This window comes from Saccostrea echinata, unplaced genomic scaffold (genome assembly GCF_033153115.1).
Source record: "Saccostrea echinata isolate AGI-Se365-2 ecotype Australia unplaced genomic scaffold, CSIRO_AGI_Sech_v1 ptg000033l, whole genome shotgun sequence".
Classification (NCBI taxonomy): domain Eukaryota; kingdom Metazoa; phylum Mollusca; class Bivalvia; order Ostreida; family Ostreidae; genus Saccostrea; species Saccostrea echinata.
Genome location: NW_026889782.1, coordinates 22,419,725 through 22,446,623, shown reverse-complemented (window position 1 = coordinate 22,446,623; position 26,899 = coordinate 22,419,725). Strand labels below are relative to the sequence as shown.

General features: G+C 32.2%; 2 protein-coding genes and 1 long non-coding RNA gene across 5 annotated transcripts in view; all 3 read right to left on the bottom strand.

Annotated features, from left to right (window-relative positions):
• Positions 1-19,833, bottom strand: part of LOC133199050 (uncharacterized) — a 269,846-nt gene extending 250,013 nt beyond the window's left edge. The window contains exon 1 of one of the 3 annotated variants that reach the window (XR_009722731.1): positions 19,704-19,822. The gene's annotated coding sequence lies outside the window, so the exon portion shown is untranslated. Of the gene's footprint in view, positions 1-19,703 lie in introns of all 3 variants that reach the window. The other 2 variants (XR_009722732.1, XM_061334941.1) reach the window with 2 other exon arrangements.
• LOC133198275 (fibroleukin-like) lies at positions 508-3,018 on the bottom strand. The gene is made up of 4 exons (XM_061334392.1): positions 2,977-3,018; positions 2,704-2,800; positions 2,182-2,349; positions 508-770 (listed from the first exon to the last, which is right to left on the bottom strand). The coding sequence occupies exons 1-4, from the start codon at positions 3,001-3,003 to the stop codon at positions 508-510; spliced, it is 555 nt and encodes a 184-aa protein (XP_061190376.1). The 5' UTR covers positions 3,004-3,018.
• A 299-nt stretch (positions 19,834-20,132) lies between the features above and the next one.
• LOC133199052 (uncharacterized) lies at positions 20,133-21,615 on the bottom strand. Its single transcript, XR_009722734.1, has 4 exons — positions 21,434-21,615; positions 21,051-21,191; positions 20,489-20,574; positions 20,133-20,238 (listed from the first exon to the last, which is right to left on the bottom strand). It is a non-coding gene; the product is annotated as an uncharacterized LOC133199052 (long non-coding RNA).
• Between the last annotated feature and the right edge of the window lie 5,284 nt (positions 21,616-26,899).

Here is a 26,899-nt window from a genome sequence, read left to right as displayed (position 1 = left end):
ATAAAATAAAAATTAGACCGGCGTCTTTATATTGCGTCTTCATATTGCAGTGTTCGTAAAGAAGAACGAAATATTTATAATTTCAAATTTATTACAACACATATGTTCATCTTTACCTGGATACATTCGGTAAAGAAAATTAACAAAACCTTTTTGCTCCAGGAAATAGATAAACCACAAAACCCCCTCAAAACATAATCCTTTACAAGTTTTCTCACTTGATATGAAACATTATTTAAAAAAAGGAACAGAATCCCATGACCAAGATTGATTAAACAAATTATCTCTCTAAAGAGATATGTTTCGTCAAAGTTGTTGTTGGTCCTCAATTTGATTTTCATTTTTATTTTTTAAATATTCCTCTGTTGAAAAAAAAAAGAAAAATAATATAATGTTTCAGAAAAAACGTACTTTATATAACTCATTCAAATTCTCTTATAATCTTTTAAAATGTTCATGGAAATGCCAAAGATTAACAACTGGAAATTAAGTTTTAATTATGTTTACCTAGAGACATTTGATCAACATCATGGTCTCCCTAACAGTTGATCCACTCTCTACTGTAGGATACCAAGGAAACGTCCACTCTGCCCGGGACCACTGACCATTGAGGAAGGCGAAGCGACAGGCGTTAAACCACCACCCTCCTCTGACGTCACTGTAAGCAGCACAGTTACCGTCACTATGTCTGTCATTATCTCTGTCTGGGGTGCTGAAGTACATCCCAGCGAGATTGGTGTAAGACCTTCCGGTGTTTACCATACTGTCTCCTGTAGAATAAAAGAAAATATATCACAAAGATGACTAATTTATATCACATTAAACTTATTGTCAATAATACTGAAGTACGTCCAAGACAGATGACGGCTTCTCATGCTGTTTCCTGTGGAATTAGAGAAAATATATCACAGAGATGCTTAATTTATATCACATTAAACTTATTGTCAATAATACTGAAGTACGTCCAAGACAGATGACGGCTTCGCATGCTGTTTCATGTGGAATTAGAGAAAATATAATCACAGAGATGATTTATTTATATCACTTTAAACTTATTCTCTATATTGAGGTACATCTAAGGTAGGCTGCTTCTAGTGCTGCCTTCTGTAAAGAGAGATAATATTAATTTAAAAATTACAGTACAAAAATGCAATTGTGTAAATCATAAAGCATCCTTTCTAAGATAACAATAAACCCCAGGTGTGTTACACTTTAAAGCATAATTAAAATGACCTTGTCAGCAAATACAGTCTTTAATGAAGTGAAATGCTGACTGACTTTTTTCATACTTATTGTTAGGGCATTATTTACACACTGAATTGTTGACGGATTTTTCCTTTATTTCCCGAACATGACAAGGAGCACACGGCGGATGTGACCGGTCTGCAGGGGATGCTCACTCCTCCATTGAACCTGATCCCACCTCTGGTGTCTTAAAGGTCCATGTTTGCTTTGCTCCTATTTTATAATGTTTAATGGACTTTTGAGCTCAAATACTGTTCGTTATATCCACATGAAAAATGAATATGTGAAAAAAAAATTAATATCTGCTAGAGGTTGTGCCTTAAAATGTATGAAATGCAATACGAAGCAAGTCTTTCAAAATAGTAACAAGGTAAGAAATTATTTACCTGTAAATGTTTTAAAATATTAGATTTTCATTTTATATCGAATAGGTAAAAGTGAAATGCGCTGAGATGTTTTGAATTAGGCTTTTTTAATTTGACTATGTTCCCGATCAAATAATTTTATTTGAACATCAAATTTTCGTGAACATGTCGGCATTATAAATCAAATACGCGCTGTAAACTTCCTATTCCGTAGTAGTTTAAAATGTGAATTATTGAAAATCTTCAAGAAACCCAAGGTAAATAATAATGGGGGATCAAAGGCAGTTACTGGATAGGCTATTTACAAATTATTTAACATAATTTTATTTGTTATTAAAATACATAACTTGAATTTTCAGCTTCTAAGAAATAACAAATTTAATGTTCGCGGAATTCGTGAATTGTACCTACGAATGATATCGTGAAATATTAAAGACGTTTAAAGAATATTAGATAAAAAATTATCATTGTCTCTTTATTCAACAACTTAATAATATTTCTATGCAAAGAAGTATATGATGGTGCACTGGATTTAAACCAAACTTTAAGAACTTAGCTTAGATACACTTACCTAAGGTTCCCGTGGCGGGTCCTGCAAGAAAGAGTTGATATTTCTCTGTTTCATTGGAGACCGAGAATCGATCGTACATTTCATACAACGTTGTACCTTCTTGGAGAGTGATGGACACATATAGGAAACAGTCTTTTTCTTTTGTTAACTGATGAATTACGTCATTTCCTGTATTTAAATATATTTAACTGTAAAGTTCATTGAAATACAATAATTATATTTTGAATATGAGTATACCTTCTTGAAAAATCAAACTATTTTTCCCAAGCTGTAGACATTGATGCTAAGTTTGGCCTCTTTCAAAGACCATCCTGCTGAGTGAAATAAACCTCTTGCTATCTTTGTATTTCTTTTTATGTAAGATTTCAATTAAACACGATAAACTTGTATCGTAGAAACATATTACTCATTTTTAAAATCAGAACTTTGATACGCTTCCATTTATTTATCTGCCACACAAAAGAAAGTCTGTCAAATTTTGAATCGGATGATAGTTATTATTTAAAAGTGATTTACACTTACCAACCCAGACATCCTGTTCCGGTGAACCAAAACCATCTTTATATTCTGTCCAGGTCCTGTCAAAACTCAGAGATCCATTGACACGTTTTTGGATTGCCTTTCAAAGTAAACATGTATAGCAATACAATTCATTGTTTCAAACAATTGTAGGATCAAAATGTTATGATATAAACTAAAAATATTCATATTTTTTCATCCTATATTCTTTTGAACAACAAAAAACACAGAGTGCGAATCATGTAATGCACCCTAATTTTAAAATATATTACATACCGTCCATCCTCCGTCCATTGTCTTCATGTCGCAGTAAACTCGGACAGGACTGTTCAAGGTCCCATAGGGATAAATGTAGTACACCCCTGAATTAGTGTAACCATCTGCACGAAAATCCTTACAATCAAAAGGAATAGCTGAAATATATATATTAAAAAAATGCTGGAATCATATTATGTTTATATACAGGAAGTAAGAGAATACATTATACCTGGAAGATAAATTAAGGTTAATTGCTGAAGTTAAGTTGTGAATTACAATGTAAATTATGTTAAACTGCTCCTCATTACTTATATTGTTAAACCATTTGGTTTAACAAATGTGTCAAATCTTTAAACAATAACTTCTTTGAAAAATACCGGGCAACAGAGAATGTTCAGTGGTCTATGGCGCAGGGTTTCCATTTCATCTCTCAGAGCAGTTATTGAAAGATGGCAATTTCGAGAAACTAGTTTGAAGTGCATCTTTCTTCTTTTTTTTTTTTTTTTTTTTTTTTTAATTTTTTAGGTCAAATACAAACTGCAATTGTCTTATGATTTAGAAAAATACAGTGTTATTATCCCTAAAATTAATTTCATTAATCTTTTTTTTTCTTTAATATTTCCTACACAGTAGAAGTCGAAATTTTTCATCAAAGATATATAATACTAACAGAAAGCAAAAACAGAAAAAAATATTGGAATAACAAGATATAATTCCATCAATTTCAAATTCATTTGTCATTCGAAATAAAAGTAATTAGACAAAAATAAGTAAACAGACAGGACTATTTCTCAGAATTAATTATTTTGAAAATACAATTGATTTTTACAGATAAAAGAGTGTTGTCTCGGGAAACAAAATGGTACAGTGCTTAGTAAATAATGATTAATATCTTCTTTCTAAAAGTTATGCGATGAAAATCAATGACGTTTTCGTGATTTGTGGCAAACAAAGAAAAAATAAGTTTTACATACAGTGATGAGAGTAGTATCTCCAGCCCCCCTCATTAGACACCTCCGACGTGAAAATCCTCTTGTGGGCACGACATTTCTTTATATGAGAATTAAATCCAAAGAAACTACACTCCCTTTGACAGAGAGCTGCACACTCGATCAACGATTTAGAATTGTATTCCTTCAAAAGTTCATTACTTGATTTTTTATCATCAAATTCTAGTTTCGGGATGTATTTCTGCGAAATAATGGTAGACCGAGACACCGCAAAGTAGACGAAAATTAAACAGATAGCCCAAAGAGCTCCCATATCGTGTTTTGTATTTAAAACTACCTTGCTGCGTACGTGTAAGAATTTACAATATGTATACCAAACACTAAATATAAATATCTAAGCATATATCAGTTACTGAAAGGTGATTGGCTGCTACGTACTCCGTATGTTTCAATCATTAAAATATTGATTTGAAGAATCTGATATGAATTACCACAAATGTTTACTTTGCAACTGCAATTCCAAATATTAAAATGAAAGTTTGCTTTTTATTAAGGCATAGTCCATGTCTGTATTATGTCTAATATTACGTCACTATTATATGTTTTTAAATTAGCTGTCCTTAAATTATTGAACGTTTAAAATTATATTCTTTATTAGACTAAGGTTTCCTTCTCCTAATAAAATTAATACGTAGATATTTTAAGGTTAAAGAGTTAATTATCTGATTATCTAATATATTTAGATTTCTCTTCAAGTGTTTTAACTTTTATATATGCTTTTAAGCCTTAAGGAGGGATTCTTCTCATATTAGTTGTATTTAAAAAGGTCAAGGTCATTATCTTTTTCCTTGACCTTAAGAACAAAATAATACCGTTGCCAATCATGGGATGCCTACTTTTATTTCAAAAGATTGAATCTTAATCTTTTTGCATAAAAAGATATTAACAAATAGGGTCTATCAGATGATACTACCAAATTGATATAGATAATTAAACTAAAATAGATATTGGCTAATCCGAATTTCCTCAATTTTTCTTAGATTTTTAGGATATATTAGTTATTTTTATATGCTTCGTGTATTTAAATTTTTCTTATTTCACATATGGTAAAGTAATCGTATAAAGATACAAATTGGAACAAAAACAAAAAAAATTGACCGTTTATTAAGATGAAAAAAACACTTTTAACGGATTTTTGGCTCAAATCTGTACTTAGATCAGAAGCTTTGAATTTTAACATAATTGTAGTTTGTTTGGAAAATCATATTTATTGATATATTTTAAAACTTCAATCAATTATTATTAATTTTACTTACATTTGAAATTTTCTTTTAGTCTTTGATTGTTATTTTTTTTTAACTAAATTCATTGTTCTATAGTAATTTTGAGAAGTAGAAAAGGATATATTTTCATACGCCGCCGTTCCGCCAAAAATATAGTCCCTGCTAGATTTTAAACTAAGTTTACAATTTCTATTTAAAGTTGTACAATTATGATGAGGAAAGAAAAAAATATGATCTATTACATCTGAAGATTTTTATCTATAGATTTTCGGGAGAATCTATCAACCTCTTTTCAAAAATATACTATTTGAGTACATATTTTTGTGCTATTGTTGATTGAATTAAAAATCATGTAAATTTTGTTTATTCTGTAACTTTTATAATATTAATTTCAAGATTTTATAACATTCAACTTTCATAAGAACTTTAAAGCATAAGACTTTTAAAAGTGTTAAAATAAGGGGTTTCTACAAATTTACTATATGTATTAAAAATTGAATGCTATGGAGCTTCATTTTATTGGATATTTATTCCATTATAGAAAAGACATGCGCGCAGAAGAAAATCATTTAGACATTTTAGGTGAAGAGGTCCTCCTTAGAAATAATGTACGCATCATTTGATTTAAATATATTAAGAGGGGATAACCTGAAATCTATGTGCAGTCAACCCTAGTTATCTCGATGGGAATTGTTCCTATGCATTAGATATATTACTACAAAATAGATCAATTCATTTAAATCATCAGTGGACACTAGAACTTTAGAAAAAATGGATTAATTTCAATATGTTTTAAATTGATACTTTTCCGGCATTCTGAATTTTACTTTCTAAAGTGATACTTGTCTGCTTTTTGTCCCTTATTACAGATATGACAGATACAAAGTCCATGATTTTGATTGATTCCACACAATCTTCAAGTTTCAACTGGGACAATTATTTGTTGTTCTATATGAAATTCGGATAGGGCCAAGTAGTTCACTATTGCATCATCGTTCTAAAATATGAAATATTCTGGGGTTCGACATGTTTAGAGAATGTGTGCTTGGGACTTCTTATCACTTGGATATATCTATGATATCGAGATATCTGTTTTCGAGATACCTAAGTTTAGGTGTGGTTTTCTAAAACAAAAAATCCATTTTAAGTCCGGCAAAAAACTTCCATTTTTTCTTTGTCTAAATTATGGATTAATTCTGCCAAAGATTTCACATATATTTCAATTTTCGATAATCGACGCAAACGTTAGTATCCTTAATGTTGCTTCAATCTTAATGATAACATTTATTAAGATCCTCTTTAGAGAAAAAAGAAAAGGTTAAACATTATATATGTTATGTTGAATTCAGTATTTTTGTTAACCAATTACATTTAAGAATTTTTTTTTCAGTGGCAGGATAAATTATAATGTCTTACTAGGAAAACCCTTGTTACATTGTAATAATAATTCTTTTATGAAACGTACACATATAGTCATAGGAAACTCTTATTTTTGAATGACTTAATGCAGTTTATATGGTATTTCTTATTGACATAGAGTTCAAGACGTTAGATGTCCCTTATCCCTTTGTCCTAATAACATATTAAGATTGCATTCTTTCAGTTCCCAGTCGCCCAAGAATGAAGTCACAAAAACTTCTTGAAGGGTGTTAGGATTAACGATATACACATTTTAGAACCGAATAAATCAGGGAAACAATGAAAACTAAATTAAACAAAATTTAATAAACAAAATAAATTTATACAACAGGAACAAATTAAACAAGTCACATTGTATATACCCATAAATTGATACTGTGTCGTTAGATTTTATTCAGCCAAAATTGAATGTAATCAGTCTTAAAACTCTGCTCTAATTTAAATTCAACATACGATTGATAAGCTTATAATTTAAGCTTAAAAACTTAAAATATATTTCACTCCTGTAACAGGACATATTAAGCAACTTTTTATATTAAGTGAAATTCATGTTTCATGCCATTAAGCAGTATTTTAAAAGCTTCCATTCACATTCTGTTTTACCTGTGTATTTCTTGGTTATTCTCCTGGTTACCTAGAAAAGTACAAAATAATTCAATGTTCAAAACAAGTCCGTGCAATTGACACTACTTTAATTTTTCATTCTCCCGTTTTAAACTAGTTTAAATTGAATGCTGAAGGATAAGATAAGGCATCAATGAAGATTACAATTATTATATCATGGCAAATATAGTACCCTCAGCTTTTGTAATAACAGTTGTGCTTTCTCTCTCTCTCTCTCTCTCTCTCTCTCTCTATATATATATATATATATTTTCATTTCTATTTGTTTTCTCTGTGATAACTCTTTGAAAGTTGGGAGAGTTAATTTCTTGATCATTCTAAAGGAATGCAAATTTTCCTAAGCGAAAGGTCAGTAGCTAAGAAGGCCTAATATGCATGTAATTCTCGTGCGGCTGTCTTTGTGTCTGACGCTAAGGAGGCCTAATATGCATGTAATTCTCGTGCGGCTGTCTTTGTGTTTGACGTCAGTGGGCGGGGACTATTGAAATTGACATGTGAGGCCTCGTGTAATTTAAATCTATTAGTCTACATTTTTCAAATCTAAATTTACATTTTTATTTCAAAATGAAATGGAAATATAAGGAATCACTGTCTAGTTAGTAGAGTGTGCCAGGGACATCAACGATAGTTGGAAACGTGGGATAATTTATGCATAACGGGCTTCGCCCGTTATGCAAATTATCCCACGTTTCCAACTATCGTTGATGCCCTGGCATACTCTACTAGCTAGACAGTGATTCCTTAAAATATATATATATATATATATATATATATATATATATATATATATATATATGAATCAACTTCAAGATTACTTCATTAAAAGTTACAAATAACATAAAGGATTAAACATTAAAAAATATTTAAAACTGACAAATGATTTTGAAGCATTTCTTTCTTAGAAAAAGAACTATGTGTACAAGTTGGATAAACCCTTGTAGAATCAAATCCAAGTTCTTCTAAAAGGCAATTATTGTAATAATGAGTCCTACAAACAAAGATTATGTTGGTATTTGGGACCAGTATATATTGATCATGTAATCTATCTAATTCCTTTATCACTGAATACTGTTCGTTATCTTCATATATCTCATTCTGAATAACTGAAGAAGGATAGATGGTTTCCATAATACCCCTCAGCCGCTTAACCGTTTGACAGGATACTTAAACGTCCACCTAATACATTTACTTTTAATCTTTTAATTACTATGCGAACGTCTCTGTGTTTGGTTAGAAAGTCCCATCACAATCACGTTGTTACACTGTGGACTTGAGGATTCCCCACGCACTCGGTATTGTTATTACAACCACATAGAAAAGCAGTACCCAGTGTCCAGTATTCTTCTCGTTGTCTATGGAAAGACATGAGACTTGTCAGAACATTCTATGGAAATGCTTAAAATCAGAGTCTGAAAACGTAAAAAAAAGTTTTTCTAATGAGGTTAAAATAGTTTTGTCATTTTTTTCCTTCAGGTGCTTATGTTTCTTTGCAACGTGTATCTAATACGTGTTTCTTTATATGAAATGGAAAGTTCCTCTGATTCATTTATACTGATTCAGAGGGTAAAACTATAGAAGGGTGTACTAAAGGGAGTTATAGAGTTAGACGTAAAATAATGTGTATATAGATGATTTACATGTAAATTAAGAAATAGTGTATTTATAGATGAATTAGATTTGAACTTGGGATAGGCTACCCTTAGATGAATTAGATTTAGACTTGAAATAGTGTGTTTACAGATGAATTAAATTTATACTTGCAATCAGATAATGTTTGTGGAAAAATTGAACAATGAATCTTTTTTTCGCAAATGAAATAATTTATAACATCATTATTTCTTTTTGAAAATTTACTCTGCAGTTCAAAACAAATATGAGAAAGTTATTAATATATGAAAAAAGATATGAAATATTAAAGTCTTGGTTCTTTCTTCTATTATATTTATTTGGTGATGGTATCTTATTACTCCATTCATGTATAACTGTAGGCATCATAAACTGGCTTTATAAAAATAATGTCGAAATGTAATGATTTATTCAACGTATGTGGAGACTGTCCCTTTTGTTTTTATAAAAACAGTATTGATTGCATGATTAGAAGAAGGGCAGGATGCATTTATGGACCAGTTTTAAGCAGTGATGATTATACAAAAGAGAAACTGTCAATAGCATTTAAATTATTTAGCTTGAAATGAATAGGTGACTTTACTTATCGTAAACAGATAGTCATGTTCCATTCATTACAACTTTTTTAATGCTCCCTGCTTGCAGACCTGCCTACCATTCCGCTTTTGATGTAATTCTTCCGCTATTTATCACAAAATTACGCTGTTACGCCATGAACTTTAATTTTACGCTTTAATTATTTTTCCGAGAAAACTTCTCATTGAAAGGCTAACTTGGGAGAAGGTAAATAATACTCATTAATACAGGGTTTTGATTCTTCACGATGTGATTATTTTCGATACAAACAACATACGTAATATACTTTGGAGTTATGCCTTTTAAACGGGTGGCATGTTAAATATTAGAAAATATTGAATGATATGTGCATGAAGTAAAATCAGTTCAATTTTCAATTCAATTTATTCTTACATTGCTTAAACAACATAGAGATAAGTAAATGTTTTAGAAAACAAAAAACGACATAGCGAAATAATATAGAATGTGTATTAACATGGAAATGTAACTCTGAGTTATGTGATTTGCTATAAATTAACCAAACGTTCATTAAACATGTAAGTTTAAATAAGTTTCATGTGACTGCATTCAGGATACCAGTTTTACAACAAATGGACTTTTTGTCAATAAATGATTTGAAAAAGACACATTCATGCTTGCTTTGTTCAATCTATACTTATAAATTAATAAAGAAGAAAGTACGTTATGTACGAAAATCGGCCCTGTCCGGAAATCTGCTGAAGATTTTTTGAAAGATGTCTAAAATGTCCTCTTTTTAATTCAGCTTAATTTTTGCAATTATCTCAAATCAATTTTCCAACAAAGCTATATGAATATTGATAGTTTCTTTGGAAAATAACATTATGACGTCAACCTAGCGACGCTACGCAAATACGAGGGTTGTTGGAAAGTTTGTTATATTACTTTCAAGAAATATTTTTAAAAATACACATTTTCTTATATAAAAAAAATATTTATTTTGTTGAAGTGTGAAGTTTCATTCCATTCGATTTAACAGGAATCAATTTACTTAATTTTAAAATCAACGTGTTTGGTAACCCCGGAGAGCTCTACATTATAACGTCAAAAAACATTGCGTCATGATGTTTTCAAAAAAAAAATTCTCCCTCTACATTTCAAACACTTTGGTCCAGTAGCATATTTTTGTTTGTCCATTTTTTTATTATTGTTTTACCGCGTAACTGTACAAGATCAGCAACAGTGAAGCGCCTTTCCCTTTCCATGACTTTACCAACTCAAAGTTTCTGTTCAGATTTTTACAGATAATTTATTTTCTCAAAGACCGCCCTTGTCTGATACAGAGTTTTAATCATTCGAACAGAGCCTCTGTCATTTTATACATATATGCACAAATCGCTCTTGACATTTGCTCCCTACAATATTTTCAGTGTTTATTTTGAAGATTTCCAGAGTACAACACAAAATTTTGTGATACCTTTAAAAATATCTTCAAAAATTTACAATGTTGTACTAAGCGGTCATAAAAAAATCGATATTTGGCCGCTGAGTAAGATATTTGACCTGTCGATGAGAAACTGGAACGCTTCCGTCAAAGTTGTGGACGGGATCAGTTTAATCTCATTTGCATTCGTTGGTGTTCGACAGTGACGAAATTGACCAAATTTAACCCCAGTGTGGTTTAAGTAAATTTACATCATGGAAACATGCAGCACAAAATGCAAAGGTATAACAAAACATTTATCGACTATGTTCTTGGGCAAAATGCGTTTTGTCGACCCATGGATCGGTTAAATAACGGCCTCAGACAAGCAGTTTGGTTTTTGGGACCGACAATATTCGTACAAATGAAAGATTAATTTATATGATTTTAAAACAAGAGAGAGAGAGAGGGAGGGTTAGAGAGAGAGAGATGCGTAACGCATATTTAATAGTACGTTTATTATAAGTATCCGATTATTCTAATTCAAGCAAGATTTTGATTTTTAAAAACTAAACAATATTTTTTATGTGAATTATGTGGTTTGTTTTAAGATTGCATTAAAACTTTTTTATAGAATGTCAGATTCCCTATAAAATTTTATGAGAAAGCATTATAGATATTTTCAAAAGAAAAAAATTGAAATTTTTATTAATAGATAACATTGAAAGGGCAAATTCCCCAGTCAATCCTTTCCAACGAGTCGCGGCGTCATTCACGAATTTATCTACTCAAAATGCGTTTAAAACGTTTCTGTCTTGTCATCTGAAAAAGTTTCCAAAAAAAAAAAAAAAAGAAAAGAAAAAGAAAGAAAGATTGCTGATTGATTGTGTGTTGTTTAACGTCCCTCTCGAGAATTTTTCACTCATATGGAGACGCCAAAAAAGAAAAAAAAAGAAAAGTCATGTCATTCGATTAATAATTTTATATGTCACTGGATGGTCCTTCTCAAATGCACAAATTAAGTATCACCCCCCCTCCCCACCCCTTTACAAGCTGGTAGAGATGCAGCACTTCTCTTGGATAGTTGGCATAGGCAACTTTCTATCGCATTTTCTTAAGCAACTAATTGAGGCTTTTTTTCACCAACTTAGTATACAGCTTTTCCAAAAAAAAAATTAAATAAATAAAAATAAATAAATAATAAAATAAAAATAAACTTGTATAATCATTAACTTTCTTTGAAGAACACTTTTACGATCTTTTTTTAAATACGTACATATAATTATAGATAAATACTGTTGCTTAAAGTTTCGACTTTGTTGCTTGAAGTTTCGCACTCTACCATCGGCTCATACATTCACCTCTGTCGTTGGCTCGCGTATATCACAGTGATAAGCACGAGAAATGGTGCGTGAGTTTAAATTCATTATAATTAAATGCCTGCACTAATGTTCCTCTTTTAAGGTAGATATTTACTAAGTATATCTAGAACTATTAGTTTAATTTGAGATAATCCTTGTAATGTCATGTTTTTTACGTTATGTCAAAAATCTTGACGTGAGCCCATCGCAGAGGTGTCTGAGAGAGAAACGAACGACAACTCTGCAAGGGAGATTGGAAGTTTCGCTCAATGTGAGAGCCTATCTTAAAGTACGTATTGTAATCCTTCGATATCAAATCTATGGAGAGAAAGATCATAGGCCTTTATGCCTGCTTTTCAATCCATTTCAGGTAGAGCGCTCGCTCCGTGATCGGGAGGTCGTGAGTTCGAATCTCGGCCGCGACTGACTTAAGTCGATAAAAAAAAAAATGGGAAGCAACTCCTTCGCCAAGCGCTCGGCACTTTGAAGTGAAAGTTGCGGGTCCTTCGGGTGAAACCATAAAAACCAAGGTCCCGTGTCACAGCGGGCGTTGGCACGATAAAGATTCCTCACTGCCCATTGGCCTTGAGTGCCGAGTAAAGGTCAAAATTTGAAGGCCTTCAGCGGTATATGGTGACGTCTCTGTATGAGTGAAAAATTCTTGAATGGGACGTAAAACAACATACAATCAATCAATCGGCACTTTGAAGTGAACGTTGCGGGTATTTCGGATGAGACCTTAAAAACCGAGGCCCCGTGTTACGGTAGGTTCAAAGTTTTTTTTCAATATTTTTTTTTCACAACCAATTTTCCCCAATACACTAAATTCCTAAACTTTACCTATCCTAAAGCAAAAAGAGGGGGGGGGGGGGCTTTCAATGATCATTTTCAAAGCTTGGGAAACAGTGGGAAGGGGCCCTGCTCCCCTGATTCTTCGTGCCTGATAAATAACTTGTTTTCAGATAAGTCCACATTGACAGATAATTTTGTTCCACAGTATACTTATATTAAATTGAGTGATACACATAACCCGCCGCAATTGGGTGAAAGAATTTAGTGAGAAGTAACCTTGCTGAAAAGTGAACCCATCATCCGATACAGCTTTTTAGTTTTATTTTTTTTTGTCCGAAATTATTTTTTTGGACCTTTCTGTCGCTTTCTCATTCCAGTCTTCTTTTAACTTCACTGGATCCTCGACAGAAAAGAAATTACAACTCTGGTATATGTGGAATCATCTTAAGTAGAATATACGGGTAAAAAATAATTTTTACTAGGTGAAATATGAGCCTTTGTTTTTATATGCATAATATTAACGACAATGTCTATATACAATATAAACTTATGCAGATGCGACATGCTTATATTGTGCGTGGAATTATAAAATCTGAAAATATATTGAAACATCAACCGTGCACTTTTATAAATGACTGAAAATACAAGACTTCAGAATATTAATTAATCTGATCAGTCCTGTCCAACGGCATCCAAAAGATTGGGAATCCCTCCCCCCCCCCCCCTTTCCAAAAAAAAAAAATGTGTTGCAAGGGGACCTATTGTGACGTCATCTTTGAGTTTATTGCGTAATTTATTTACATACATGCAGACGTCAACTAGGCTGTTTCAGTTACAGTAGCAAAATTAAAATAAAGGCTAGGATTTAAGCATTTTCTCTTTTCTGCAATAATACTTTTAGTGATTTCATTTGTCAGGTGAACATTTTTATTTTATCGCTTTAGTATATCAAATCAATATTGATCTCTTCCCTTCTTGCTGGCAACATTTATCAAGCGTAAGGCTTATTTGTATAAAATTATATATCGCAATTTGTCATTTCTATAAAACATTCTTTTAGTTTTTATGCTATTTTTATAACAAATATATTTGTATGAGCAATATAAATGTGGTCAATCAATGATAAATTTATTTTTTAACATTATTACACGAAATACACCATTATTATTAATTCTAGATAAGAATTCGCCTCTCAACTAACTCGGTATCCGCCACCGGAAATAGTCATGAAATGTCAAAATTAACATACTGCACATTCCTCGAGCAAATTCTTACCATTATTTTTGCTTGTCTTTTATCAAATTATTTTCAAATATATATGTTTTATTTTGCTCGAGGGGTGTGCACAACTTCAAATTTGGGAATTTTTTGTAAAAATAATGGGAAAAATAGCAATTTCCGGAAAGAACAGATGTTTAAATCCTGTGAATGCCTCTAATCAACGTACTTGCGAAATTTTGTTATGCATATATCAAAACTACAAATCTTCTTCTACATGTACATAGTAGTTATATTTTTGAAAACGCGTATATCAAAATACGAAAAATTGTGGGCCTTTGAATAATACGTAACGTACTTAGTTCTTTTGCAAATAAACTCCGAAACGGATGCACCAGAGTTTTTACTTACTCCTCTAAGAATACACTAGAAACAATATGATGTCCGTTAACTATATTTAGATTTCACTCGCATTGTAAGTATCGTACATTGAATTAAAAGTCTACTTTTATTTTCTACGAACAGCAAAACATGAGTATGATGGCGTTTCCAGTTGGCGGATCTAAGTTTCTGGAAATTTTCAATGAAACTGACAACAAGCAATCGTTTATTTATTTCATAAAACGTCATCACTGAATTATTCAATCAAAACTTGATTTAAATGATATAAAAGAAATAAGTTGTGATAACCGATTAAATAGGGAAACGTGCAAATTATTTTTGTCATTCACCCATCTTAATATTGACGGAAGCTTCTAGAACATCATATAGCATCGAGCCCGATGTTAAAGTGATACTGTGACGGACAAACGGGAAAATTGACAACAGAAGAATTTTTGCATGACACATGCAAATTTTGTTCAGTTCTTGAAGATATTAGGTTTCAGAAATTACAGGTTTCAGAACCTAAAAAATCTAATTTAATGGAGAAAAATAAAAGTAAAAAAAAATCTTTGTATAACCCATCACAAAAATATTGCTTCACTTCTTCCTCTTTATTGTACGCATGCGCTGAAAAGTTGAAGAATTTACCATGGTTTCAATTCCATAGATATAAATGTCGGATGACTGAGAATTTTGATACAATCTTCAAAATAAAAATGATCATAACTGCTTGCCCCAATTCAATGTTGTTTACAAGTTTCACGCTAAAAATAAAGGACGCGTGACCTTGACATTGTTGATAAAGACGATAAAAACAAAGCGATAGATACAACATTTGTTTTTCCGGCACTTATATTATGCAGTTTTTTTTCTTGCTTTACAGTGCAGTTGAGTTGTCAAAACTTCGCTATATTCATATTTCACAGATGATATAATTTTCTTAAAAGAAACACATGGTTTTGACTCATTATGCAACTTTAAAAAGTAAAACGAGACGAACATAAAAAAGCTTATGTGTGAATGGTCATTGAAATAATGGTAACTCGTTGATAACACTATAAGTTGTGAATGTATTTATATATCGAAACACTGTTACATATATGTAGTAGGTTTTCCTAATAAATTTATCGGTAAAATGTGTATATATTCCTCACTGAGAGCAACGTGGCAGCGAAACCGAAGTACAATTTCTACTTCGTAATAAACTTGCTTACATGAAAAGAGAAAATTAATGAATAAGACGTTGTTTAAATATAATTAAAGCTGTAAAATTTCGTGCTTTAATCAATACATTTCAGTTTTTTTTTTCTGAATATAGTCTTTTGTATCAAATACTCGGCCTATTCATAGGGCGTTAAAAGCTAATTTTTACACAGGTACATGTACTTGCGTCTTGGTTTATATATATGTATATAACTAATTGATATGTAAAAAAAAAAAAGGTAAAGTACATTTTTACATATCAATAAGGTACATACATATATATAAACCAAGACCCAAGTACCTGTGAATTTTTAAACCCCCCCCCCCCCCAAAAAAAACCCCAATCAAATATCAATAAAATGTGCATATTCGCTGCTTTTATCCTTGACGGAAATGATATAAGAGCATCTGAAGTACAAAATTCATAACATCATGAACATAGTGTAAAAGGTTTCACGATAAACATCAATTAATGAAATTGGTATTTTTTCAAGTTTTTACAAAAGGGAAGGGGGGGGGGGCATGCGGGATTTTGAACAAAGTATTTCTTCCTGCTATAACCCTGTAGGCTGTCAGTAAGGACTACAATATATTTTCTGTCGGTAGTGGTATAGATTCAATTCCCTGCGCTTGCGCGGGATTTCATCTAGTGATGTACAATTTCCGGTTTAATTCATTGCAAAACGTCGAACTATGGAAACTTAAAGGATTACGCCTTTACCTCTGAAATTCCACCAAAATGAGTATTGAAATTACACCCTCGAAACAGAAAAGGTAGGCAGGTCTGAATTTATGATAAGCCAACAAATGGTGTAGATCAATTCAACCATTACAACGAATCATGCAAGTATTTTGTTAAGAATTTTCTGGAGATTTATTTTTTCAATTCTAAACAAAACGGCGACATTTATAGCTATAAAAAGATATACAAATTTCTTTCATACAATGGCTACTTTTTGATAGTTCATGAGTACACAGGTAAAATTGCAACGTATGTTAAACATATGTAAAACATACGTTTTACATACGTTTTGAAACATAAGTTAAACACTAGAGCAAGCTCGTTGCAAAGCAACGAATAGGTCTTCCGTTGGAGCTGCGGAAGGAAGAAGTGACCTTGAATCAAGGTCATGCCACATTCTAAAGTTATACATGTAAGCAATCTTGTAAGGGGAAGCAACTTACAATATTTCGCTAGGAAAAACTGTAAAGGAATGACCTTGAACATTCCAAATGCCTTATGTCAAACCATGACACACCCAATCTGTGTGTTACCGACTTGAAAAGTTCACAGTGACACGTCATGTTCTTTTAGTCCATACATACAATCAAAACATCTTATCCTTAGTGACCTTGAACTTGAGTCAAGGCCATGTCACACTCTGCATGATACCAGCAATGTTTCACTAGTACAAATACGGTAGCGAAATTACAGTTTCTCTGTCAGTGACCTTGACTCGACCAAATGACATTGCATCAAGGCCATAACACACACTGGTTAAAAGCAATCCCAGTCTGTGAGTTTCTGAACGGATAAGTTCAGCCACGTTTTTTCAGGTCATACAGCAAGTCGGAATAATTTGTTAGGTTCAACATAATGATTAAAAAATTCATTGAGAATGTTTTATGCCCAGTTTGGATAAGTAGTAAAACGTGGAGATCGATCCTTTGGATGAGACCGGTGCTTGTGGACAGGACCCCCCCCCCAATATATACCCCGGGGTCCAAGAATACTTTTATTCGTCTTTTTCCATAAATTAATCTTCTAGTACACATTTACAATGTATTCCATATGAAAAATCCATAAAAATAACGTAGAATTAACGTTTTATTAAAAAATCATACCTGCGGTATTATGAAATAGAGAAGGTAAGTCACTTCCATTTGTTAACACTGGACCCCTCTTGGATATCGGGCCTAAAATATCATATACATGTACCTACCACATGTCACCAAAATATGTTATTATATCTTGTTTCATCGTCGCAAGCCACGGGTTTTGTGTCCATTCTATTTCCACAAACCCGTGGCTGCCTCCTTCAAATTTCTCTCGTTCTCATGAATATTAATAACATACATTCAACCAATTGAATAACATCTGACGCTTCAAGTCAGAACCAATGAAAATGATGTCTATCTTGTATTTGGATGTAACCATAACCACGAGCTGTACATCAACTTCGGTTCGAATTTCCTTTCTTAACGAGTAACGCTATTCAGCGTTCTCACACAACGTCTACATTCGAAACCCTGTATTTTAATGTAAAACCTTGTAAGTATTTTAGAATATACGTTACTCACATCTGTTCTTCAGGATCTATCGTATTTTTTTTTCAATAAATCTGCCACGCATAGCAAACATGATTTCATTATGGGCGCCGCCATTTAAGCGTACCAAAAATTGCTACAGAGTGATTTCATTGGTCAGGGTAAATCTGGCGTCACTTAATAAATATTCAATGATTCAGTCGCGAGAATGAGAGAATTTGGTAGGAGGCAGCCACGGGTTTGTGGAAATAGAATGGACACAAAACCCGTGGCTTGCGACGATGATCTTGTTTCGGTAGATATTTTTGTCTTTAATCGTGCTATTTAAACGGAAGACCTTAAATAGTGTCTGTGGCTGTCACTATTTCGGTGTTTTTCAGAAACTTGATCGTAGAATTAGTCAAAGTCCACAACTGGACAATAAACTGATAAATCGGCTACGGTATATTATCTGTTCACAGAAACGACATTTTGAAACTGGAAAAAAAAATAATCCAGAAGCTATTCATTTCATTGAAATTCTATCATGAATATTTTGTTTTAATCGATGGACTCGATAAATCAATAAACTGACCGAAGGAAAAACGTTGCACGTGCCGTAACATTCTGTACGGTTTTTTTTTATTTTACATTCTACTTGCATAATACATGCACATGTACATATATATTAAACAGAAACATAAATACCAAACCCGTCGGCATTTAAAAAAAAGTAATAAAACATAATTTGATTTGATCTATTTTATTTCATTTAAGGTCTCACACAAGGAAATGATTTCACTATATGTTACTATGTAGCTTTAATTAAATTAATTAATTAATTACACTCTCAGCAGATAATTCATGAAAGAGAAAATAAAGATTAATGCTGAGACAAAAATTTGAGATCAGAAAAAATACGCCTTATGCGGCTTTTAAGAAAGAAAATTGAGTGTAAACATACCTACCCTGAAATACACGTGGGTTTCACGTTGACAAACAGCCTACACACCATCCAGGAAGTTGCATCATGCGCATCTAAAAAAAGAGTTCCCTTTAATTCAGTGGCACAATTCTGCTAAAGATATGATATTCCTAGTACATGAGTCCAAAATTAAAACTGTAGACCTAAAAAAAGTTGCCGAAAATGCTAAAAGAAAAAGAAATTGTTTCTGTATATATAGAACTACAATTGACTAAGTTCATTTTGATTGGCTATTTCCTTGCGTAAGACCTTTAAGACAACTAAAAGTTAATGAAATTAAATGAAATTTGCATAAAATGTCTCTTAGTTATTTATCTTTCACATACTAGTGCATCAGAATTTATCTTTGTCCTTAAGGGATGAAAAATAGGAGATAACTCTTCCTAACAGATTATTGAATTTTAGGCTAAATTTCCATACAAATTCATCTACAGTATATTAATTTCAAAACTTAAAAAAATCTTATGAGTGAATTATTGAGACAAAAAATTGGAATGAAATGCAAGCTGAAATGTTGGGGTTTTTGGTTATCTGCTTAAATTTTTTTTCAACTCTAATTAATAAGCTCTAATTAGCTAAGAAACAGGAAGTTTACTGATTTATAAGGAATTAATTAGCAAAAAATTGAAAATCTTAATTCTAAAACAAAGTCAGAGACTGGAAAAAATGGTGTTAAAAGAGACTTCAATAATGTACCTTGGAGCTTTGATAACAGTGATCACTGATTAATGGCTGGTGATTAAGATAAGGGGTTCTTTAGCAGTGGGGGGGGGGGGGTGAGGCTTTTCCATCAGTCATCAAAGAATGGAGTTTCTCTTAGAAGACCAGGCAGCTCTAAAATAAATAAACAACACAAAAGTTTACAATACTTAAGAATGTGCACTACATACAATAGCATATTATTAGAGAAAGTCTACAAGTGTACAGTTAAATAATAATCATGCCAAAAAAGGGACCAAAATGGTTGCATCAACATCAGACTGCTAAGGCTCCATTCAGCAATCACATGTTTCCGGGAAGAACCAAAGCCATAAGAGAATCCATGCAGAGAAGATTTGCCTTGGACCTGAAGTTTCGATGCAGGACAGAGTACGAGAATTGCTACAAACACTACTCCGGAGACTTACCTTTGATGAAGCGCGCTATGTCCACTGCTGTTGGTTCCATCATAAGCTGCTACCAAGGACAGTGCGGAAAGTCCTGTCAACTTTATTCCTTTTCCTGTCATGGACTGAAAAGCAATAAGTGGAAATCTTCAGTGTTGCCTAGGGACTTTGAATTAAACATGAAAGAAGATGACAAATTTTTGTTAAAAGACTGTATAAATTTGACTTTAGGACCAAGTAATCTTGATAGAATTAAATATCATACTTGTACACAAAAATCTGAATCTGTGAATAGGGCATATTTAAAATCAAATCCAAAATTTATTACAAGTAGTAGAAATTTTGAAAGCAGAATACATAAAGTTGTGCACTCACTGAATAGGGGTCATGGAAACTCAACATTGGAACTTTATGAATCTGTAGGGGCACCTGTTTTAAAAGGAAGTAGAGTTGTCCATCATCTAAAACAACAAAACAAATAGGCAAAATTACTTTAAAATGAAACAAAACCTGTTAAAATATAAATCTCAAAGAAAATACTATAGATCTAAAAGATATTAGAGTACGATAAAAAATCTAAAGACACTTAATGTGAATCACCAACAGATCCAAAATTAAAAAGGAAGTTGTAAGATTGTAAAGGGGATGGGGGGGGGGCATTGATGCTGTGTATTTAATTTAAATGTATGAAATTTGTATTCAATAAATATTTTGTGAATTGTCTTACATGTAAAAATTGTTGCTATGTATTATTATGCACTGAATCTATTCAACTGTGTAAATGTGGAAAATGTGGATATGTAAATTAATGATGTATAATTGTATGTGTAAAATGTGACATTTTCTTATACGAGGGAGTCTGTGCATGTAAATATGTTTTATTCTTAATTATTTATCTCATTAAAATTATTTTAATTAATAATCTTGTTTTTCTTACCTGTCTGATGAACACAACAAAGGTTACAGAGGTGATTGGTAGAAATACGGGTATACGGGTGTCGAAACTCTCCATTGATGACCAGACTGCATGCCGCATTATATATCCACCAATTTTGATCTTTGAAAGGGGAGACTACTCCTGAAATCAAAGAAACTGTAGTCAAAATGAGAGTTACCTGTTCCTCTTTAGGTCTCACACAAGGAAATGATTTCACTATATGTTACTATGTAGCTTTAATTAAATTAATTAATTAATTACACTCTCAGCAGATAATTCATGAAAGAGAAAATAAAGATTAATGCTGAGACAAAAATTTGAGATCAGAAAAAATACGCCTTATGCGGCTTTTAAGAAAGAAAATTGAGTGTAAACATACCTACCCTGAAATACACGTGGGTTTCACATGTTGACAAACAGCCTACACACCATCCAGGAAGTTGCATCATGCGCATCTAAAAAAAGAGTTCCCTTTAATTCAGTGGCACAATTCTGCTAAAGATATGATATTCCTAGTACATGAGTCCAAAATTAAAACTGTAGACCTAAAAAAAGTTGCCGAAAATGCTAAAAGAAAAAGAAATTGTTTCTGTATATATAGAACTACAATTGACTAAGTTCATTTTGATTGGCTATTTCCTTGCGTAAGACCTTTAAACTCTATTAATTTGTTTTAAAAGTATGATTGATCTTTTTCCTTTTAATATACACTCAGGGTAAAAAAAAAAAGTATATATTGACTCGCGTAACTTTCATGGTTGTAGTTACATTTGAAAATGATGAAATAATGAAACGTTGAAGGGACTGGTTTGTTGTATGGCTAGACAACGCCTTGCACATGCAGAGAAATTTACCACAGGTACTCTAGGACAGGTGTGAAACCCCTAGGGCATGCCGTTTCCTGCTCTTGCTCTGCTAATCCCTATACACAGGAAATGATCGCGACTAATACTTAATACACAAAGAAACAGAATATATTCAAGTAAACTTGGCATTGATTTTTTTCTTGAGTATTATTGAGAATAATAAGTTTTAGTGATATACCCCCCCCCCCCCCCCGTTTTAATTCTTTTGTGAAGTTCATCACCATGCACATTCCATCTTCTGTAATTGGAGAAATGTTTAAATTAAAAACAAACCACTGTTTACAAAAGAAGTAAATATCGAGGGATAAAAATTGTTGTATTTTATTGATATCTTTTATAACGTTCACGCGCCCACTCACTGTAAATGCTCACCATCGAATATTACAGCTTTCCGGTCATTCGACAATTTCAGGGAAATGCTTGCACATTAATACAGTAAAGTGAAATTATTTAAATGAATTATATTGTTCTAAATTTGGTAAAAAAAAAATTAAAAAAAAAAAAAAAAAACATGAACAGTATACAGATATATTTTTTTCCTCATAGGAACGCTGAAAACTGTTAATCGGAATTCGCACTGACTATTGTTTAGCACGTGTATGTAACATTGCAGTTCGCATATAATTTGAAAAGAGAAGTTATTAGAACTTATATTTCCGACATAAAAATTTGTCACGTTAAACTCTCAAATGACTCAGCTTATAAATAGTTTTCTTGATACTATTTAAAAAAAGATGTCGCTTTAGTATTGATATATAACTTAACAAAATTAATAATAATAAATAAAATTAAAAAAAAAAACCGATTAAATATATTCTGCTTTACAATTTTCTTTTTGTTCATTCATTATTTTCACCTTTTGCGAAATAAAAGAAAATACTTTAATAAATATACATACACTGCGGGATTTTAATTTGTTTTTTTTAAGAGGGAATTTCGCAAAATTCCTGTTCGGGGAGATAACTCCCGTTTGTTTACTATACTAGTTGATCGATGATTTAACCGCGGCGGGGACAGGTAGGTGATGAATTTCCCGCGGAGGGAACGCGGTTTACCTGTCTCACCTGGCCAAATCCCGCGTTGTGTTTATACCGCGACGGGGCGCGGGAAATACGGGATCCGCGTTGCCTGTACTGTACATGTATAGTCAATCAGATTAGAAATACAGCGACTATCAGAATTTCCGTCCGTAAAAAAGATCTGATTTTGATTAGATTTCAGGTGTAGGCGAATGTGTGTGTACTGAGGGGTTAGTTAATTCATTCAAGATTTAGTATATTGTTCGTTTGGACGAAGGCTTCATGAAAATATACACACTGCTTGTACAGGTACACATCAATGAATGTTCAGATTAATTCAAAAATCGGCAGACATTAATTTAATTTAGTTATCTAAAGGCAATGTTATTTCCAGAGACATTTATATTTTCTGTTTTTTGTCTCGAATTTTTCTTTTTTGTGATTTACCGGTTTACAAAGGCCAGTGTTTTAACAGCTGTTCATAAACGCTGTCAATTAATATATGATCGGAGAAAACGAGACATCTCCCGGTAATTCATTTCTTATGGAAAATATATGGATTGACATCTTAGTATTTACCTGTGTAATTAGGATGTTACAAACCGATGACTGGCCAGGAGGACTACCCGTTATGAAAACAACTCATGATCAACTCAGCGGACCTATAATTGACTTTAATATATGCTGTAAATCAATAAAATCATTTCAGTTTAACCGATATTTTATTGCAAAGATAATGGGAAAAAAAGACTTGGGATTTAGAATTTTTCTGAATTTCAAACGCTTGATATGCATATATTTGGGGCGCTCTTGCATATGCACTTATAAAACGTGCATGTTCTGTACTTGCTTGCGTGTACATGCGTGTCAGAAAAAATAATGGGAACCTATAAATAATTACATGTTTATCATTTTGTTCGCATACAATAACAAGTTAAGTAGATAAAAATAATTTGTTCAAGGTTAGGTGTCTAATAAATTTGTAATATTCAAATACAGTTACGCATGTATGTCTCATTCTACATATTTTGGAGGCGCGTGTAATTGTGGGATTTTGTATTTCCATACGCTCGATATGCATATATTTGGGGCGCTTTGTATATATACAGTTGTACATTTTAAGGGCGTCGACAAAAGAACGTATATTAGATTACATACATGTACATTTAAGTTTCAAAAGTTCCATTACTAGTAGGAATTAATTAAGGTTACATATTTTGAATTTTATTATGAATAAAACAGACAATTAACTCGATATCGAGAAATAAATTGTTTATAAAAATACCTATGCAACTTTCCTGTAATTCAGCGAATAAAATATTAAATAAAATACCCTAGCGATTTAATCAAAGATATTATGAAATAATCTGAAAAATTTAACGTATTTATCCACTCATGACTTAGTTTACAAAATGAATTTGGAATGGCCATTCTATGATTTGTTTTGTGTATGACTAGGTCGCTGGATCACACACGCCGATTGATCCCCGGTGACCTCCTTTGCCACGCGCTATCGAGGGAGGTGTTACATAATTGTAAACACACAAGGTGAATGTAAAAGGCGCACACTTAATGGCTGTAAATAGTCTATGCTTCAAAGTTATGTTTTATTTTCTCAGTATATTATTAATTGTTTGTTTCTATATGTTAAGAAGAAAAGGTTATCTTTTTTTCCCCTTTTTTAGTAGACTGGTTTATTCGACTTTGAAAAAAATGAAATAAAACGAAAAGTTGTCAAAAAATAACTTGGAAATAAAGCACAAAACACTTCAAGAACCTTATTCTAAAGAATATTAGCATCTAATGTAGCCAGATTTATTATTTATATTAAGTTTATTTTAGTTACACGCATGAAGAGCTCTCGTTTACTTGCTGAATGAAAACAGTTACCTGTATATGGGTCAAGCTTCTGGCGCATTTAAAACACAAGACTCGAACAAAATAACGTTTTTATGAAATCAATAAGATGTTAAAGAGCAACTTTTTTAACGACAGCCATTTCGAAATATTTACCGGTTTTGAGTTATAAAGCAAAAACTTTAAAGGGCTCCAGATCCCTAATTTGAGGGGCCAGCCCCTTTTTAGTGGTGTCAAATGAAAGGCCTTGAAATTGTGCACAACGTTTATTCTACATGTCTTATCAAAATATGTTTAGTTTTAAAGATACAAAGGAAAATATGTCTAAATTTTCGCTCTTTTAGGCGTTCTCAATTTTGACCCCTAATTAGCGCCATTTTGAATACAGAAATCGAAAAACAAAAAACGATGTGCACAACTTCAATCCTTCTATTATCTAAATTCGGTAGAATTTCTCCTCCAGCTTTTGTAGTCTCGGAGCCTTTGTCTGGAAATGAAGCCTAATAAATTTTTATTTAAAGGGCAATAACTCAAAAGCGGAAGTGACGTTTTGAACTGTTTGACAGCATTCTGATAGAGTTTTGTAACGTCTATAAACTCTGCAAATTTGAGCAAAATCCGTTGAGAAATGAGCGAGATATGAGCTCTCAAAGTTGGCGTCTAGGAAAAAGAAGAAAAAAAAAGAATAATAATCTTAAAGGGTACTTGCAGTGGCTTTTTATTTTTAAATATGTTGTAGATCATGCTAAAATAAAACTAAAGAAAAAAACCGCACCGAAATCTATGCACAACTAACGAAGCTATTGGGGAAAAACCCTATTTCACACCTGAGCGATTTTCTGAAACGCTCGGTTTTCGGGCCTTAGCCGCTGTGACGTCACAACATGTACCGGCCATTTTGAATGCATAGAATACGGTGGAAACACGATGGGGTTTTTTAGTGTTTTTTCCATTAATTTTTAGGGATTTTGTGAATATTAAATTAACTATGACTATAGTATTTGCTCTTATTTTTGTTTGAAATTAGTTTAGTGAATATTTTTTCATTATTTCTTTGTGTGTGGTTATAATAAGTAACGATACAAGGAATTGCCAAAAATCATCGATTCATATTTTCCAACAATTAGGAATCGATGGGTTATGCCATTTCTATCGTCATTTTTTTCCTTCCGAATATGTATTGACATTTTTTTAAATTCTATTTGTAAGCAATAATCACAAAAAGACAGTACATGCGACCGTTTCACTAACAAATCATAGATCGTAAACGTACGTTAATAAAAGAAAACATTTCTAATTTAAATAAAAAAAGTAAGTACAGGGTTAGTGTATAGGTCCCTGGTAAGTACTTATATGATGTTTGCTGTTGTATTCTTTGAAAAGTGAAAGTATAGAATACGCGTATATATTTTTCTATTATTTAGTATTGGGAAGTACATAGAATTAATATGAGAGAGTGAGTGAGACTGAGATTCCCTTGTTTAACACCCCTCCCCATGTTATTGATACAACAAATGTTATTTAATTTTATGTTCTTCGTTATATCTTCAATATCAGTAACATTTTTATTATTATATTGGATTGTTCATTTTTAACGTCAGTTGAATTTATAAGTAACCCCCCCCCCCCAACACACACACACACATAATTTTTTGATTCAAACAAGTGTTTCTGTATTCATCTTTCTTACATAATCTGTCAAAGCCATTTTCAAATAAATTTCTTGCTTATTCAACATCTGTTTATTCGTGTTTCTTATTTTCCTGCACCAGGGACCTGTAACATGTTCATCTCCGTGGTTACGTACGAAATCCACGTGCTTCACCTGTCAATCAAAATCACTCGACGCAATCTTGAATGGTGCGATTTGAGACATTCATCGGCTCCTTTGTCAAATATATAGTGGGACATAAATAAATAGCCGGAGGTACCGAATGTTTATCACACCTTTCCAAGTCATCGGTCTTGACCATGGCAAGTGTATTAATCACGTAATCCCAAGCCCTCCCCCACCACACGTGTAAATTAAACTGATTACCAAGAACTTGTTGAAAAATCTGATAGATTAAATATTTTACACTTTAATGAATTAAAACTGTTTAGTCTG

Coding starts and splice junctions, on each gene's coding strand:
- LOC133198275 (XM_061334392.1), bottom strand. CDS start 3,003: ATGAAGACAATGGACGGAGGATGGACG. Junction 2,801..2,976: donor CAATGGACGGAGGATGGACG/GTATGTAATATA, acceptor TTACTTTGAAAG/GCAATCCAAAAACGTGTCAA. Junction 2,350..2,703: donor GGAACAGGATGTCTGGGTTG/GTAAGTGTAAAT, acceptor ATTTAAATACAG/GAAATGACGTAATTCATCAG.